General features: G+C 33.4%; 3 protein-coding genes across 6 annotated transcripts in view; 1 reads left to right on the top strand and 2 right to left on the bottom strand.

The window, feature by feature from the left end:
- Positions 1–3,514, top strand: part of LOC140970228 (phosphate transporter PHO1-like) — an 8,282-nt gene extending 4,768 nt beyond the window's left edge. Inside the window, exons 7-14 of the mRNA XM_073431878.1 lie at positions 101–209; positions 1,122–1,371; positions 1,523–1,627; positions 1,838–1,882; positions 1,977–2,129; positions 2,447–2,725; positions 2,825–2,961; positions 3,064–3,514. Of these exons, the coding sequence (XP_073287979.1) occupies positions 101–209; positions 1,122–1,371; positions 1,523–1,627; positions 1,838–1,882; positions 1,977–2,129; positions 2,447–2,725; positions 2,825–2,961; positions 3,064–3,154 (1,169 nt within the window). The 3' untranslated portion in view covers positions 3,155–3,514. The remainder of the gene's footprint in view (positions 1–100; positions 210–1,121; positions 1,372–1,522; positions 1,628–1,837; positions 1,883–1,976; positions 2,130–2,446; positions 2,726–2,824; positions 2,962–3,063) is intronic.
- Positions 3,515–3,620: 106 nt separating this feature from the next.
- LOC140970230 (long-chain-alcohol oxidase FAO1-like) lies at positions 3,621–8,193 on the bottom strand. Its single transcript, XM_073431883.1, has 3 exons — positions 7,921–8,193; positions 7,574–7,846; positions 3,621–5,510 (listed from the first exon to the last, which is right to left on the bottom strand). The coding sequence occupies exons 1-3, from the start codon at positions 8,128–8,130 to the stop codon at positions 3,759–3,761; spliced, it is 2,235 nt and encodes a 744-aa protein (XP_073287984.1). The 5' UTR covers positions 8,131–8,193; the 3' UTR covers positions 3,621–3,758.
- A 6,055-nt stretch (positions 8,194–14,248) lies between these two features.
- LOC140970225 (glycolipid transfer protein 1-like) lies at positions 14,249–16,830 on the bottom strand. Of its 4 annotated transcripts, none has more exons than XM_073431874.1 (7): positions 16,664–16,830; positions 16,040–16,173; positions 15,486–15,541; positions 15,238–15,368; positions 14,978–15,113; positions 14,611–14,742; positions 14,249–14,509 (listed from the first exon to the last, which is right to left on the bottom strand). In XM_073431874.1, the coding sequence occupies exons 2-7, from the start codon at positions 16,155–16,157 to the stop codon at positions 14,474–14,476; spliced, it is 609 nt and encodes a 202-aa protein (XP_073287975.1). In that variant the 5' UTR covers positions 16,158–16,173; positions 16,664–16,830; the 3' UTR covers positions 14,249–14,473. The 4 variants fall into 4 exon arrangements, with proteins under 4 accessions (XP_073287975.1, XP_073287977.1, XP_073287978.1 ...); XM_073431876.1 differs by having other exon boundaries at positions 16,040–16,169; XM_073431877.1 differs by lacking the exon at positions 16,664–16,830 and adding an exon at positions 16,439–16,481 and having other exon boundaries at positions 16,040–16,169.
- Positions 16,831–17,162: the final 332 nt, after the last annotated feature.

Here is a 17,162-nt window from a genome sequence, read left to right as displayed (position 1 = left end):
TATATATGCAAGTGTGTTGTAATTAATTAAATGTAATGTAAAATCGTCTTTTCACTCTTAACTTTTGTGAGTAATTTTTTGAATTCTTGTAAATTTTCAGGTTTATTTACAGGTTGTTTTGTAACATTATTCAGTGTATACGCAATATTGGCACATGTAAGCGGCATGTTCTCCCCTGTTTACATGGAAACCGTATACCCTATTTTCAGGTAATCGATATTTCCATTTCTTCACTTGTTTATTATATTCTTTAATATTTCTGTTACGATTGTTAAGTAGTCGGTGTCATATCATCATTTTCGAATATCCATAACTTTATGAAATTATAATGAATTTTTTTTTTGTCTCAATCTATAATGTTCCAAAACGTGTTTCTTACCAAGAGTTGGTTTTGGAATTTGACATAAAATTTTAAATATAGGTTTGAGAAAGATAAATTATATAAAATCGTGTTTAAAAGTTTTCACATTATTAGGAATCAAATGGTCAAATGATATTAACTTCAAGAACAGAAGTTAAGGAAAATTATACAGGGATCTTTATTTTTCTCCATAAAGTTTAGACTCAATGGTTAGTGGTGAAGGTCGATCGAAAAATTTATGTGACGAAATTACTTTTTATATATATGTATGTGTCTCACTTAGTGTGATAAAAACTTGTGTTGATGTGAAAAAATTATAATTTTAGTGTTGTAAGTTGTCATATTTTGAGTTTTAGTCTCGAATTTTGTCGAACTTTGGTTTTTATCCAATAACTTGGATTTTGTTTTGGCTTTGGTCTTTTTTCAAAATTACTGAATCTATTGGATATTGTGTATTTGACACTGATGCTCTCCTACATGACTCACTTGACCAGAATAAAACTTATATTACATACATTAAAATATACCTAAACAAAATAAAGAGAAACGACAAACATTTTTCCTCTCATGTTGAAGTATTGGAGGTCGTTTTGCTTTATTTTTCTTCTATTTTTATTCAATGAATTTTAGTGTGTGTAATATGAGTTTTATCTCGTCTTATGTGTCACGTATGAGAGAATTAATGCTAAATAAAACAGATTCACTGAGAAAAAATACTAATCTAAATACTAAGCCAAAGAGAAAATGTGTAAATGTGCAGCATGTTCGCATTGCTAAGCTTGCACTTGTTCATGTACGGATGCAACCTATTCATGTGGAAGAACACGAGGATCAATCACAACTTCATCTTCGAATTTCAACCGAGCACCGCCCTCAAATATAGGGATGCTTTCCTCATCTGCACTTGTTTGATGACAGCAGTAGTGGGAGCAATGATCATTCATCTTATCCTACTATCCTCTGGTCTTTCTCCTCAAGAAGTCGATATGATCCCCGGAATTCTGTTACTGGTTAGTATGACCTCGAGTACCTGCCATGCTTATAAGTTTTATAAACAAAATGAGTGCAAGAACTAATGGTTTGTTTTGATTTTATGATCTAGTGCTGATACATGTGTTGCCGTTTCGACTAACATGTAACATGTTCATCTTTGTGTTTCAGTTATTCATCCTCCTCTTGGTGTGCCCGTTTAACATATTTTATCGTTCAACGCGGTTTTGCTTCCTCAGAGTTATACGGAACATTGTTTGCTCTCCATTTTATAAGGTAATTGTAAGTAAAACGATATATATATTTTTTTGGTAGGGGAAAGGATTTTGTTACAATCGAGTCTCGAACCCGAGACCTCGTCCTATCTTTAGAACCTTCGTGTTAGCTGGACTATAAATCATCCGCAAGTAAAACAATATACTGGTTATATACTTGTTATTGTCCATGCAATAATATGTGAACTGACAAATGAAATATGATATGCAGGTTTTGATGGTAGACTTCTTCATGGCAGACCAACTCACTAGTCAGGTAGTCTTCAGATTGGCATATATTGCTAATACATGATTTTAACCATTTCAAGTCTCAAAATAAATGGAAGTAATATTTTGAATTTATCTCATAGATTACACTATTAAGACACATGGAATCAGCAGCCTGCTATTTTCTCGCTGGATGCTTCAAAACACACCAGTATGAAACTTGTAAATCGGGCAAACTTTATAGGGAGCTTGCTTATGTTATTTCGTTCGCTCCTTACTACTGGCGTGCAATGCAGGTAAGACGTTACCATCATGTTATCTTACCTGCAGAAAATTTGCAATATAACCTGATCATTTCTCTTCTAAACTCAAAGATAGAATCAGGATTTTCATCTCCGAAATTCGGTGTAATTACTTAGGTTAGATCAGAAGTCGAAAAGAAGAATCAAATTCAAAAGACTAGTTTATTGAGTGGAAATCTCTTAAACTTACAAGCCACTCCATCATAGCTTGGATTGGATGTCGGACATGTAACACTATAACTCTCATATCTTGCTTGACTAAATTGTGATTGTTTTTTATTTTTTGAAAAAAACAAACAAAAAAAATTTAGTGTGCTCGGAGATGGTTTGATGAATCCAATTCAGATCAATTGGCTAATCTTGGGAAGTATGTCTCGGCCATGGTGGCAGCCGGGGCTAGGCTGACTTATGCTAGGGAACCATCAAATCTGTGGATGATAACTGTATTGTTGACTTCGATGGTGGCCACGGTTTATCAGCTGTACTGGGATTTCGTCAAAGATTGGGGTATTTTTGATCCAAAATCCAATAATCCGTGGCTAAGAGACGAACTGATATTGAAGAACAAAGGAGTTTACTATGTATCAATTGTGAGCTCATCTTTCTTTTGTTCCTTCTTGGTTGCTAAGATAGTTAAGTTGCTGTCTCTGAAATTTTGTGTATTCTGATTTACGAAACGCGACTTTCAGGCATTGAATCTTGTCCTGAGAATAGCATGGGTGGAGACTGTGATGCATTTCAATATTGGGGCATTCAAGTCACATTTACTTGATTTTTTCCTAGCTTCATTGGAGGTCATCAGGCGTGGACATTGGAACTACTATAGGTACAAATTTTGAAGCATTATGTTTTCAAAAAAAATTTTGAGGGAAAATATGTTCTCTAAGGAGCATTTTGTTTAAACTAACTTTATATTATTTGATTACAGACTGGAAAATGAGCATCTGAACAATGTTGGGAATTTCAGAGCTGTGAAGACAGTTCCCTTGCCCTTTCGGGAGACGGATTCTGATGGATGAACTTTACCAGAAGCACCTTTTATTGACATGTAAAAAAGACCTGGCAGGAAGGTCGTTCAAGACTTTTCCCAGTTCATCAAGGGAACCCAAAATCGTCACGTGATCGAGGAATGTACCACTGTTAACCAAGAAGTGAGCGCTATTGCTCCATCTAAAGCTGATCAAGTAGGCAAGGCTGCAAGTGTTTCCATCTTCATTTGGGAAGTTCTGACCTGATTTTGATTATACAAGTGTATATCATGCACAAAACATTCAATATATTCAAGCCGTTAGTCGACTCAAATTGTTCCTCGAAATTTCAATGTCACAAATTGTTCATAAAGGCAATGCAAAAATTTCTTTTGATTATATTTTAGTCAATGTCTATGGTATCAAATCTAGTCTTAAGGCAAAATTTGGTTTGATTGTTTTAGGAAATTTCAGAAATGTGCGACATTTTCATATTAAAATGGAAAAAATATATAAATATGATATATGATTCTATATTTTATTTCAAATAAAATCGTTCCATATTTTTCACTCTTTTCATAATACAAAAACAAGCAATTATTTCAAACAATTACAACAAGCTTCTTTGTATGGCCTCAATAGGAAACATGCTGAATCAACCATCTCTAAACCTCTCGTTCTGCAACATCTCAGCAATCTTGTTTGATATGCAATATGAAGTAGACTGAATGGTGATCATAGGATTGACGCCGACGGCACCAGGAAGAACACTGGCATCAGAAACAAACAGTCCCGATGCATCCCAACTTTCTCCATTATCATCAACTGCACCCTCCTTTTCACTGACTCCCATTCTGCAACTTCCCATTTGATGAGCAGAACAATACGTCGTCCACTTCTCTGCTAATGACTTCGGCCCTTCAGGGGCGAAAACGGTGTCAAGAAACTTGTTAACTTCATTTTCTGTAATACCTTTGCATTTTAGCCTCTGTCCATCACTTTGATGTGTTCCTACTTCAATGGCTCCGGCAGCTATCAAAATTTTCAAACATCGCCGCAGTCCCGTCTTAATGTTTTCTTTATCGAGTTTGGAGAGATTATAACTTATTCTTCCCTCTGATTTAACTTCACCGGTTCCTCTGTCTCTGATCATTGAGAAAAGATGAGCGGTTCTTGCATACTTTATGATCCGGTTTTTCATATCGATTCCTGATTCCCATGGACATAGTGCTGCATATGAGCCAGGTCCAAGTATAGGACATTCAATAATTGCTCTAGGATTTGATTTGTCTTCCCCAACTTTGTGCACCGAAGTGATTATACCTCCTTCGTAAACTTTTCCTTCGATTTCTGAACTTGCTTCGGGGAAGTAACCCCATGCCAATAGCACCGGATGAAGATGGAGATTCCGACCAATGTGTCTATTTTTCAAGCCACTTGAAATCATCAAAGGTGGTGTCAAGAGCGAACCACAAGCAGATATAGTGACTTTGGCCTCTATTTGAATGTTCTTTTTGATGCCTGGATTAGTACTCTTCGCAAGAACTCCCAAGCATCTCTTCCGCCTAGTGCCTGATCCACATGTGTTCTTTTCAAGTATGAATCGTTCGGCTTTGCATCCCGAAATGATCACCGCGCCTTCGTTCACTGCATCAACCAGCCAAGTTGTGTCTGTTCCTCTCTTGTCTCCTCTAATGCAACCAAAGCAACAAGAACCACAAAAGTGACTTTCTGACGAATTTCTTGACACGTAATCAGCTTCAAGACCAAGATTTTCACAACCTTTACGCAGAATATGATTCTGGAAACCCTCCTTAAGACACTTGTCTGTCACGCCAATTCTTTCACAAACTTTGTTCATTGCAGAAACATATTCAAAGCTTGAAAACAGTGGAAGCTTATGCTTAGTTGCCCATTCTTTCAGCACAAAATCTGGTGTTTTAATGCTGGCCGACCAGTTAACGGCAGAACCACCTCCAACTGTTGATCCTGCAAGAACCATCATTTTCCCATCAAGGGTGGCTAGAATTCCTCCTGACTCATACATCTCATTCATGGAAGGCCCTTCAAGAGACGAATAGTCCATTTTCGTGAAGTAATTTCCTTTCTCGAGCACAATCACTTTTAGTCCTGCACCAGAAAGAACAGCTGCTGCAACACCTCCACCACAGCCAGAACCAACAATCACCACATCACATTGGATCTTGTAGAGGTCATATTCACCATTTTCTGTCACCTTGAGGCCTTTTTCTCTCAAGGAATCGGCGAATGTGGACTCCGTTTCACTCATGGTTTCCACAATTCCTTTCTCTAGAGGCCTGTTCTTAGGTGTACTGTTGGAGTTTTCATCAATATCAACATTATAGTCCATAGCTTTCCATGCAGGATTCTTTGAATCTTCTCCAACCTATGAATATTATAACGATCAGGTTGAAATGGAATGCTAATTGCATGTAGGTGATTCTTAATCATGGAAATGACATTGGTTTATGTAAATTTCTAGATCCAAAAATATTATATTAAAAATCTAAATAGTTAGATGGAGAAGGTGAAACTATTTAAATATTGTGTTTCAATTTTCTATGCCGCTTCTGTTTAATTTATTTAATATCTAAGCATGTATATTATTATGTATCATTCAACTATTTTTCTAAATAGTTAGATGGAGAAGGTGAAACTAATTAAATATTGTGTTTCAATTTTCTATGCCGCTTCTGTTTAATTTATTTAATATCTAAGCATGTATATTATTATGTATCATTCAACTATTTTACTAGTGATTACGAGTCATTTCATATCTGTGCTTGCTTGAGTTGACTGCTTACTATTTACCTTGAAATATGTATGTGTTTCAGATAGATAAGCCATGAGAAGAAGCACTAATAAAGAGACGATCGAATAAGCAAGTGGCCATAAGAAATAAATATCCTAAGGAGAAGAAATAAAAATCCTAAGGGTTAATCAGTTCTATTTTGCAATAGATTTCAAGAAGTTTGGGATATTTCCATTGAACTAAGTATTGTGTGATAAAGTTTGAATTATAGTTCTCTTCTGCTCATTTTGTTGCACATATGCTTCAATCGTTCTATTCCGATGTTTGATTTGGTGTAGTTATGATTAAGATGATAAACCCATGCCCGAGAAAATGACCTCCTCGTGTATATTTGAAATACACACGAGGATATCGTTTTCTTAATTAAATAGTTGACCTAACTATCTATTCTTTTTATTTTTTATTTTAATTTATGGATAAGATTATAAATGTAATAAAAATAAAATTGTGCATTTTTAGTTCAGGATGCTAATATACTAATATTTTTAGTTTTAAGTAATATTTTTGTTATTATTTGTTTTAATCAATAATTTAATAGTCGATTCAAGTATAAAAATATAAAACCTATAACATGAATAACCCGACCCACGCTCATCCCCAGCTTACCCATGAGCCAAAGATGATGAGTACTGAGCTCCGAATGCGGGATGATGAGTACTGAGCTCCGAATGCGGGAAGTCATAAATATAGACTCATTTTTCCGATTGTAACTAAACTATTAGTTAGTACATGAAAATGCAAAAAAAAGTTGTACTCAATACTAAAATTGTAACCTAAAAATGGTCCAAGGAAACAGCTAGAAACCAAAGAATTATGTAAACAAAAAATTTTAAATTTTGCATTACATATTAACCAAGGTTTATATAATTCCTAAATTTTAAAATGTGAAAAGTTCCATTTGTTTCTTTAGATGGTCTATTTTTATGACACACTTTTGTTGAGAAACCCCTAATAAAAATTTCGGACTAATTGCATCAGACTTAATGTGAAACTGCGAAAAGCATAAAATCTTCCAAAAAATATTAATAGGCTAATATATTTTTCATTTTAAAAATAAAACACATTTGACCACTGTGTTAAAAAAAACTGAAATACATTTACCTTATTTGTAAGTGATTAATATATGATTTTTAGAACACAAAAGACACAGTCTCACGAGACAATTTTGTCAGACGAAACTTCTATTTGGATAATCCATAAAAAAAAAAAAAAAAAATTCTCATCACGTTCTTTTTTTCCCTATTATTTTCATTATATTTAAGTAAACAAACTTTCAGAGCTAAACTTATAACAGTTTTGTCCTTATTTCATAGGGCCAAATTTGCTGACAGTATGTGAATTAAATATTCAACTGACTAACGACACCACTTGGTATTCACACGACGATACGCTTGCACTGTTTTCATGTGAAAAAGCAAACCCTTCATGCTTTGGGCCACAAGAAATCTTCTACGGTAAAACATGACACCAGAGAAGAGATCTTGTGGGATCAAAGGGAAAAATAATCTGATAGATTAATTACATGATTGAAGCAGACAAATAAACAGATGAATTTGCTTGTTTTAAGTTTTACTGGATTTCTGACTTTTATTCATTTCAAATAAACATAAGAAGCTGATAGAATATTAATTAATTACCTGAGTGAAGAAGGTAAACAAACAGATGAATTTGAGGAATACAAATGCAAGCCTGATTGGAGTCAGCAGCCAATGCTTCATCCATTTCTGCAACACCCTCTCCCTTTTCTCAAGAGAAATCCCTGAAAACTTGTTCAGGTATGGCCATTCTTTGCCTAAACATAGGGCTCCACAGATCAGAAATGTCCCCACCCTCGTCGAAAGCGCTTTCAACAGCAATTTCACCAATATTCTGGCTTCCCAGAAGCCCCTCTTCTGTATAATCTCAGCCACCTTCATAAAGAAAAGCAGAAAATAATCACCACCAAAAGTCCGTTTTGGATGGAATTCATGCAAGAAACTGTTACCTCATCGGGAACTGGATATTGAGCGCCCGAAGAATACTCGTAGAAAGACTGGATGTCCGGATTTGATCCATCTTGCGGAGAATTATGCAGTGGGGGTACAAGGACTTCACAGATACTGGCGAGTGTCTCCATTTCTGAAGGCGGAAGGCCATGACTGTATTTGGCTTCTCTTCTTCCACCTCTCAGTAATGGATGACACTGTCTCCCCATATTCTTAATCTTCCCCTCTCTAATTCTCTGACTTCGATCCGTTGAGTGCGTATGAAATATGTAACCTAGTATTTGACTTGCTATATATTGAAATAATATTGTACGAATAAATAAATTATGTATACATTTATTAAATCTAATTATGTGGTTTTCAATTGAACAAACATATTTTTGGTGGAAAAATTACAATTTTGGTCTATTCTTGTGATTTTGAGCTTCTATACGGTAGATTAATTTTAAGTTGCATTTGGATGGATGTCGATTTTTTTTTGTCAACAATTGATAAAATATTAAATCTATATCCTACTTATTTACACACATTGTTACACTAAGATCTAGAATATAATATAATAGAATAGAATTCAAATACTTTCATTATTGAGTGAACTTGAGTTATATTATAATTAACATTAAACAATATAAAACGTGAAATAGTTGAATTTGAAATTTATGATCTTGTTTCTCTACAACTATAAAAATACATTTTTCGTTATTCACTACAAGAAAAATCGGTTTTAACAACACATCAAAGACAACGGTTTTAACAAAAACCGTTGTCGTAGCCTAAAAAAATCCGCTCAAAGACAACAATTTCTTTAAAACCGTTGTCTTTGATATATCCACGACAACGGTTTTTAAAAACCGTTGTCTATGAGCGTTTTTTTTTTGGGCTACGACAACGGTTTTTAAACTGTTGTCTATTAGCGTTTTTCTTCAAGCTACGACAACGGTTTGTGAAAAACCGTTGTCTTTCAACTGGTTTTTCTACAAATTTTGTTGCCAATATTAGATTTTGCGACCGTTTAAGTAAAATCTGTCGCTAAAATTAGCGACGGTTATAGTATATCGTCACTAATTTAAATTTTGCGACGGTTTAAGTATACCCGTCGCTAAAATTAGCGAAGGTTTTAAGTAAAACTGTCGCCGATGTAACCGTCGCTAAATTGAGCAGCGACGGTGTATAAAACCGTCGCTCTTTAGCAACAGTTTTAATTAAGACTGTCGCTAATATTAGCGACGGTTAATTATGATATCCGTCGCAAATTAATTTGCGACGTTTGTTTAAAAACCGTCACAAATTGTAACTACCACATCACTCCAAAACCGTTGTTTTTTAGCGAATTCTTTAACCACATGACATTTAACAACTGATTTATATACCTACGACAACGGTTTTTCACCGTCGTCTTTAGACGTCTACGACAACGGTTTTTCACCGTTGTCTTTTAGCATACCCTTTAACCACATGACTTCTAACAACGGTTTTAAAAGGCCTACAACAACGGGGAAAAACCGTTGTCGTAGGCCTTTTTTCTTGTATTGATTTTTGGAACTAGAATTTTTAACAGCGTTGATTTAATCTGGATGTTTCACATTATTTTATAAACATATAAAATCTTGATTTCTACGTAATATTCTTGTAAATTCTACCCTTAAAATATATGAGGACGTACCACTAAATCAAAGTTACATGCATAAACATGTATGGAAAAATTGAATAGCACGTTAACCATGTTGTTCATCCACGAGCAACTTATGGCTTTAATCTGGATGTTTCACATTATTTTATAAACATATAAAATATACAGAAATATTAATAACTAGTGTGCAAAATAAATAAAGACTATAAAATATTATGATTAATGAAATATTTAATGCAAAATGGTTCGGGTCACAATTTTTAATATTATCTNGATTTGAGAATTCAAAAGTGTGGTTGGGGCTTCGTTTTCGTATTTATTGCATGCTCATCTTATTGTGGTGTTTAATAAATTCTTATCCAAGTTACGTGACCACGTAGTGTGTTCCAAATTGTTAAATCGAGAGAGAGTATTTTGCTCGAGTACTTATAAATATAATACGAGTCCATAGCATAAGATGTGAAGTTTTCCAAATTAATTAATGTTCCGTTGCCCAACACGAGGCAATTATAACCAACGGTTTGCTCATTTTTGTTCACAATTTGGTACCCATTAACTGCACTCAAATATAATATTGCTAAATTGATATAGCAATTTGGTACCCATATATATAGTTTTGATATGTTGTTCACTTATTGTGTTCATCTCCGTGTCAGAGTGACACTCATCTATTGGAATTAGATGAGATGAAGCATATCCAATTTAGACTTCTAATAGATGAATGTCACGTCATTTGTAGGTATGAAGATGAACACAACGGATAAACAACATATCAAATTGTGTGTGTATAATGAGTAGGTCATTTGTGATAATGTCTAACATATTTATATTCGCGAGATCGATCGAATCGGCACATATATATAATAAAAAATAATATTTTTGATATAAAAAATAATATTATTTTTCATGGATCGAATCGGGTAGATGATAAAATAAAATCGTGATATGATCTCATAAAAATTTTGAGATAGATAATTATAATATAGTTAAAAACATATACAAGGATTTGGACGTTTTAGTGGGAAGGCGTGAGTTTCATGACTAAAAGGTTAGTTTTCTTTTTGGTTGACCGAATTCGGAGTGTTTGTTTACGTTTATTGGTTCGTTTCATTTTGTATCGTCGCATTTTTACTTTCAAATAAATGGTTTTAAATTATATCTTAAAATTTGTCACGGATGATTATTATATACAAAATATATTAATCTAAGAATATATATATATATATATATATCATAAAAGAATGAAAAATGATTCTGATTTATTTTTCCACGGAAAGCGTTTAATTCTTTGGAAAACCATTTATAAAACGATCTGTTAGATGAAGAACATATCTTTAAACTTAGGTAAATTTCTATATTTAGTTGTACGAGAAATGCGTGACAAATTTATATATATAAAATCTTTATATATATTCTTTGAATTACATGCTTTCCGTGGAAAAATAAATCAAAATCATTTTTCACATATTGTGCGTCACATAATTGCCTCAAATTGAGGGTTTATTAATGCGTGACTCTTTTTTATCCCTTTCAGCAATTTATTATTGCCTAATTACCGGTCATCCGACATGGTTTTATTATTATTATTATTATTATTTTTAAAAAAAAATTTTTTTTACGCAAAGTTTGTGCATTATTAATCATACATAGGCGGAAATTTTTTTTTTGAACAATGCTAAGTAAAACTAACAATTAAAAATCAGTAATATTTAATATATAAAATAACCTCCTAAACCATAAAATAAAATTATTCATAGTCTTCCTCTCAAATAATAAAAACATATCATCACAAGCAGTTAACCATCGGACATCTTCATCACATACTAAAATAGTATTTCACTTAAAAACAATATTTCAAAATTTTAAAAATTCATAATGTCAAATTTATTTAATGCGGAAATACTAGATTGGTTGGGATAAGTGTCTTCCACTATGAACCACTCAACCTCGTCACCCAACACCAACTTAGTCATTCTCACCTGCATCAACGAAAACTAATGAGCCTAAGAGGCCAGGCAAGTCCTTCCGGAAATAACAGTTATCATATAATAAAATGAGACATATATTAAATATTTTTCCTCGGACTTTGACTTATAAAAATTCATTTTTTTTTCTAAACTGACAGTCATGTTGGTTTATAAAAATACGTTTTTTTTTCTAAACTCGTATTTTTATAAACCAACATAATAGTCAAACAATCAACATTTCCTTAAAACTTCATCAATCTCATGTCCTCAAATTAAAATCCTCAAAAACAAATTTTATGAAATGTAGCTCAGAAATTTCCTTCAGTCAACAGTTATAGTTGTTTGATCAAGCATACAAAAATCCAAGTTTGATACATCAGCACCGTCACAAAGGGCAACGCCCAAAGCCCGTAATGGTGGCAAAGCAACACTGATCCGAAAAGCCAAAGTCTAGAGCTCGTAATTGTGGCAAAGCGGCACCGACCCGAAAGCCGACGCCCAGAGCCCGTAATAGTGGCAAAGCAACACCGACCCGAAAGCCGAGGCCCCAAACCCGTAATTGGTTATAACTTCTCCATAATCATTAAAAACTTTAAAATATTTTATCGTTAATACATATGCATAGATATATCTCAATAAGTATAAATTTTTAATATTATTATTTTATTTAAAAGATAACAATTTACAAACTCATCCCTTAAAAATCACACACATGCTTTTATTTTCCTTTAAAATTTGAACATCCATTAACCAAATTTTCTTAGAAATTTTTTTCCACCTTCAAGCACTAGAAAACCCATAAATTCATATTTGAACTATTGGTTGTTTCATAAATTTTTTTTAAAAAGTAAATCCCCCAATTTTACACAAATTTCAAAAACCATTTTTGCCCAAAAAAATATTACGATGAAATTAGCAAGTTCGATGTGATGCAAAAAGGAAAAATAATAATAAAAAGGATGGATTTGAAATTGAAATTGAGGGAAAAAAATGAGGTATCCATAAATTCACTGGTCGTCACAATTTTAATTCATTGGCTCTAATTGTTGACAATTAATTCGAAAATTTAATCTAAAGCATAGCGTTGCCATATTTGTACGTCCCACTGAATGGTACCCATCGACAAATTAATCAATGCCCACCTTCCACAATTCCCAACTTAACACTGATTTTGAGGGGAAAAAAGGAATATCGTCAATGTTCCCTTTGTTTTTCTATTCTTTTTTAGGGAGGAAAAGGAATATAAACAGAGAATTTAGAATTTAACAAATAACTTGTGTTTCTCTATTATATTGGAAAGATGTGTATGTAAATTGGAAATTAAATGTAGATTAAGTCTCTTGTGAGACGGTCTCATGAATCTTTATTTGTGAGACGGATCAACCCTACCGATATTCACAATAAAAAGTAATACTCTTAGCATAAAAAATAATATTTTTTCATGGATGACCCAAATAAGATATCTGTCTCACAAAATACGACCTGTGAGATCGTCTCACATAATTTTTGCCTTAAATATATGTGGGTATCCGTATATTATGATATTTAATTTCTCACAATCAAGTGGAAAACTATTCAAGTATCTTTTTTATAAAAAAATATTTGTGATTGAAAGAAAACTAGGATGTTTTTTAAAAAAATTATTAATCAGTGATTTTTTTTAGTTTAACATAAAAAAAATAGAGCGAATTTATATTTGGATAAAGTCTTGAAAAAGATTTTTAGAAAAAAATTAAAAGCAAAACCCAACAACCATAATTTTCAGTGTATAGCTCATTTAATTTTTAAAGAAAAGTTGAAATCAAAGCCCAGCAATATATTTTTTTTTCAGTTGATAGCCCATTTAAGTGTTCTTTTTCAGGGAGACCGGGCTCGTAGCCCAGTGATCTCATCCTTGCCGGATTAGCGGGTTCTCCGATCCTCCTCCTCTCGTGTGTTGTAATAAAAAAAGTGTTTTTTTAATGGGAAAAAAAAGTTAACTCAAAAAAAAATTTATGAGAAAAAGACATGAAAAACGTTTCTGGTTGCCTAATATTTTCTATATCCAAACGTACTCCAAGAAATATGCATTTTCCACGTTCTATTCTCAAAAGGAGCTAAAGAAAAAAGAGGAAGTTGTTGCGCTGAGGGATAAACTTGCTTGCTATAGTTGATGGAGAAGAGATTGAAGCAAGTGACCACGAGAAGATTAACTTTTTAATATTGAGACTTTGATGTAACTCAGTCATAAAAACCAGCTCAACCGATGTAAACAACTAACAAAACTTGATTGGAATCTGAGCGGACTCAGATGCCGAAAAATGTATTAGAGAAGAAAATACAGGAATGTCACAACATGGCTAATGAAATTGTTGACAAAGAAAGGAGGAACGTGGAAGAAAGAATGTTTCTACTGTTCTACAACAAGCAGCATCCAAGCATGCATGCTTGCGAACACCTCTCCATATATTCATTTCACAAAGAAAGGTGATTATTGCTAGCTCAACACTTAAGTTCAACACCTTATATTACTGTCAGAAGAAATTAGGCATGTAGTTTTTGACGGGTAAATTTAGTATTTACATGCTCATGCTTAAACATTGAAATAACGGCACAGGCGAGCGTATATGCATCCAAGCATGTCCTTGTGCATGTTGTAGGCACTCATACTTCTTGATTATCCATTCACTTCAAAATTTTGATATAATATACCTCTTTAAAACATAGCTGTGTTTGGAGAATCTCTAGTTCAAATCATCATTTTGAGGAGAGCAAACATATTATATATGTTTGATGATAACATAAGAGAATGGTGACAAGAATCTCTTACAAAAAAATATTGTGAGATTTGCAGGAAAATGGAAGAAAGACATAAGCTGTCGCGCGGATGGATTTGATACAGAAACAATGGATGAATATGAAAACGTATATCGGATAAAGCTTCTTGAAAATGAAAAAAAAGACAAACCAATTACATCATGAAGCTTTCATATTGTCCAATCCAACGCTTGCCTGCATCCAGAAAAGTTTGCAACAATTTGGATAGAGAAACAGTTCCAAGCTTAAAACGAATTTTGAAATTATATTAAAATCGATCGGAGTTTGCATCGTACCAGAAACTTGTGAATCTGAGCAAGAATTGGTGAGAAATTTGTGCAGAACTTCAGCATATCACCTTGGATATCACCTTCGTGGCCCAACACCTCCATGAACTTCTTCCTATCCGGTGCAAGCTTAATAGCCACCTTTATTTTCCATCATAGAAATGAGAAATTTATTTTATAAACCACCACAGAAAAGATAATAATACGAAAAATAATACTCTTTATAGAAGTATAGACATGGTTCACAAGAATGTTTGTGGTAGTCGTAATTCCGGTTTAACAAATTGTTATTGAATTTAATTACTCCACTGCCCGAGTCCAATAAGCCATTAACTGATTCATGTAAATAAATAAATCATCAAAGCCATTTGATTACCATAAAACTTGAACTAGCAAGCCAACCATGCCATTTCTTCAATGTCTTGCTGTATGAATCATTACAAACTTGAGACATTGACCAATCTTGATGATCCACAAGATTATGGAACAGCTGAACCAAGAAATCCATTGCCCTGCAGCATAAAAAATCATCTGGATTCACAAACATCGTCACAACGAAGCATTCACAATCAGCTTTGCCTAAGCCTAAATGTTGACAGAGCAATAAAGCTGATACTAGCCATTACCAGGTATTACCTTGTTAACCAAAGAAGTCCATTGGTACAACTAGATGATGATTTAGCAGTTTTTATCTCGACCTCGTCTTGCACCAAGCTGTACAAGTATTTGAATCGTGAGGGATTTGAATCGTACTTAGATTCCAACCTCTGGAAGTTAATAAATAGACAATATCAGCCTCAGCATCCAGCAACAATTCTCCAGTAAGAAAAAAAATGTCAGTAACTTAATCTACAAGAATATATCCATCATAGATGAAATCTTACTGCTATATTGCCACTGATATCGGATTTTACCACCATCATTGCTGCTCCAAATTTATCTAAAACAGAGATGCATCGAATAAAAATGAAACAAGGACAAAAAAAAAAGAACAAAACAAAAACAAGAAAGCATGTCACACAAAGTAAGTATTATTGCAGCACTGCCTTCTTTAACCACATAACTTGATGAATACTGAACTCCCACTTAACGGGTCATTCTACCTCTACCAGGGGATTGACATGGCTCATGGTCAGTTTTATGCTACGTTGGATGATATATACATATGTAGAAAACACCATTAGATCAAATAGATCCTATATCGAATACGTGGAAACACATTGTGTCTCCACATGCCACCCCGATATAATATAGATTTAACTAGACAATCACATTTTCCCAATTGAAAAACTCAAACTTTCTTAGAAATTATAAAAAATTTACCTTCTTGAGATTTCGAATTTTTTCATATATGTATACAATAAAAGACCCCACCAAAATTCTTGGTCTGAATTTATCCAAGCTACTGAAATGTCACGTTAAGTTATGGACAAATTACCTAGAATAGGCAATATGAGTTTGCTCAAATCCAAGAATGGCTTGGTAAGCATATCTCCTTGTTCACATTTCACATGCTGTATTCCTTCCAAACAAGGAATAAAAACATTCTCCGCCATAGCAGAACCTTTCTGCCTATGCAATACAAATTCATCGTCAAACATTTAACTAATATACTTTCAAACCGACAGTTTCAAGAAAACTGTGAAACAAGGCAGATGCACACTGCCATAATCTAAATCTGAGAATCTTAAAATACAAATCCATAAAATGAACATATAATAAATGGGAAAATCATATATCTATCATATGCAGAAAAAATTCAGATAATTAACTATAAATCACATTGAGACATGTAAAAATAGGAGTCCGTTTAAACAAGCGAAAGGTAATGGCAAACCTATGATTGAAATGCGCGCAGAATTGGATGCAGAGGGTGCAAACGAAAATAAACAAGAGAAAGGTAATGGCAAACCTATGATTGAAATGCGCGCAGAATTGGATGCAGAGGGTGCAAACGAGAATAAACAAGCGAAAGGTAATGGCAAACCTATGATTGAAATGCGCGCAGAATTGGATGCAGAGGGTGCAAACGAAAATAAACAAGCGAAAGGTAATGGCAAACCTATGATTGAAATGCGCGCAGAATTGGATGCAGAGGGTGCAAAAAAGAAAGAATTCGACAATTTAATAATTAATAAAAATTAGACGTGCATGGAATATGAAATAGTCGTCGCCACGTTAAACTGAGCTTCAAATTCCTGTTGTGGCCTTTTCGTGTATTCTTCCTTATTTTATGTTCACTGTTTATAAATTAAAATTTCTTTTTAAAGGTTGATTTAGAAGAATGTATATCTCCTCAAAAAAAGAAGAATGTATACGTTTTTTTAAATTAAAACATAAGTTTGGCCCAATTTCAATTACATAATAATGGAGTAATAAATATTAAGTGCTTTTTTTAAAATAAAAAAAAAAAAGATCATATGATGGGAAAGTATCAAAATATCGGGACATAAATGATGAAAGATAACATAAGTATGTAACTTTTTAAATGGTTAGGATATGTTTAGCTTCAGTCATGGGACACATCAACGAGAAATATAGAAAGAAATGTAAATAAAATC

The sequence above is a fragment of the Primulina huaijiensis genome, unplaced genomic scaffold, assembly GCF_012295235.1.
Source record: "Primulina huaijiensis isolate GDHJ02 unplaced genomic scaffold, ASM1229523v2 scaffold43375_ERROPOS137452, whole genome shotgun sequence".
Lineage (NCBI taxonomy): Eukaryota > Viridiplantae > Streptophyta > Magnoliopsida > Lamiales > Gesneriaceae > Primulina > Primulina huaijiensis.
This window is presented reverse-complemented; position numbering and strand designations above follow the sequence as displayed.

What these genes read in the sequence shown, in the direction of transcription:
- LOC140970230 (XM_073431883.1), bottom strand. Translation starts at nt 8,130, where the DNA reads ATGGGGAGACAGTGTCATCCATTACTGAGAGGTGGAAGAAGAGAAGCC. An exon ending in AATATCCAGTTCCCGATGAG is followed by an intron (nt 7,847 to 7,920) that starts GTAACAGTTTCT and finishes TTCTTTATGAAG; the next exon opens with GTGGCTGAGATTATACAGAA. An exon ending in TGTTTACCTTCTTCACTCAG is followed by an intron (nt 5,511 to 7,573) that starts GTAATTAATTAA and finishes TAATATTCATAG; the next exon opens with GTTGGAGAAGATTCAAAGAA.
- LOC140970225 (XM_073431874.1), bottom strand. Translation starts at nt 16,157, where the DNA reads ATGGCGGAGAATGTTTTTATTCCTTGTTTGGAAGGAATACAGCATGTG. An exon ending in ATATCAGTGGCAATATAGCA is followed by an intron (nt 15,369 to 15,485) that starts GTAAGATTTCAT and finishes ATTAACTTCCAG; the next exon opens with AGGTTGGAATCTAAGTACGA. An exon ending in TTGCTAGTTCAAGTTTTATG is followed by an intron (nt 14,743 to 14,977) that starts GTAATCAAATGG and finishes TGGAAAATAAAG; the next exon opens with GTGGCTATTAAGCTTGCACC.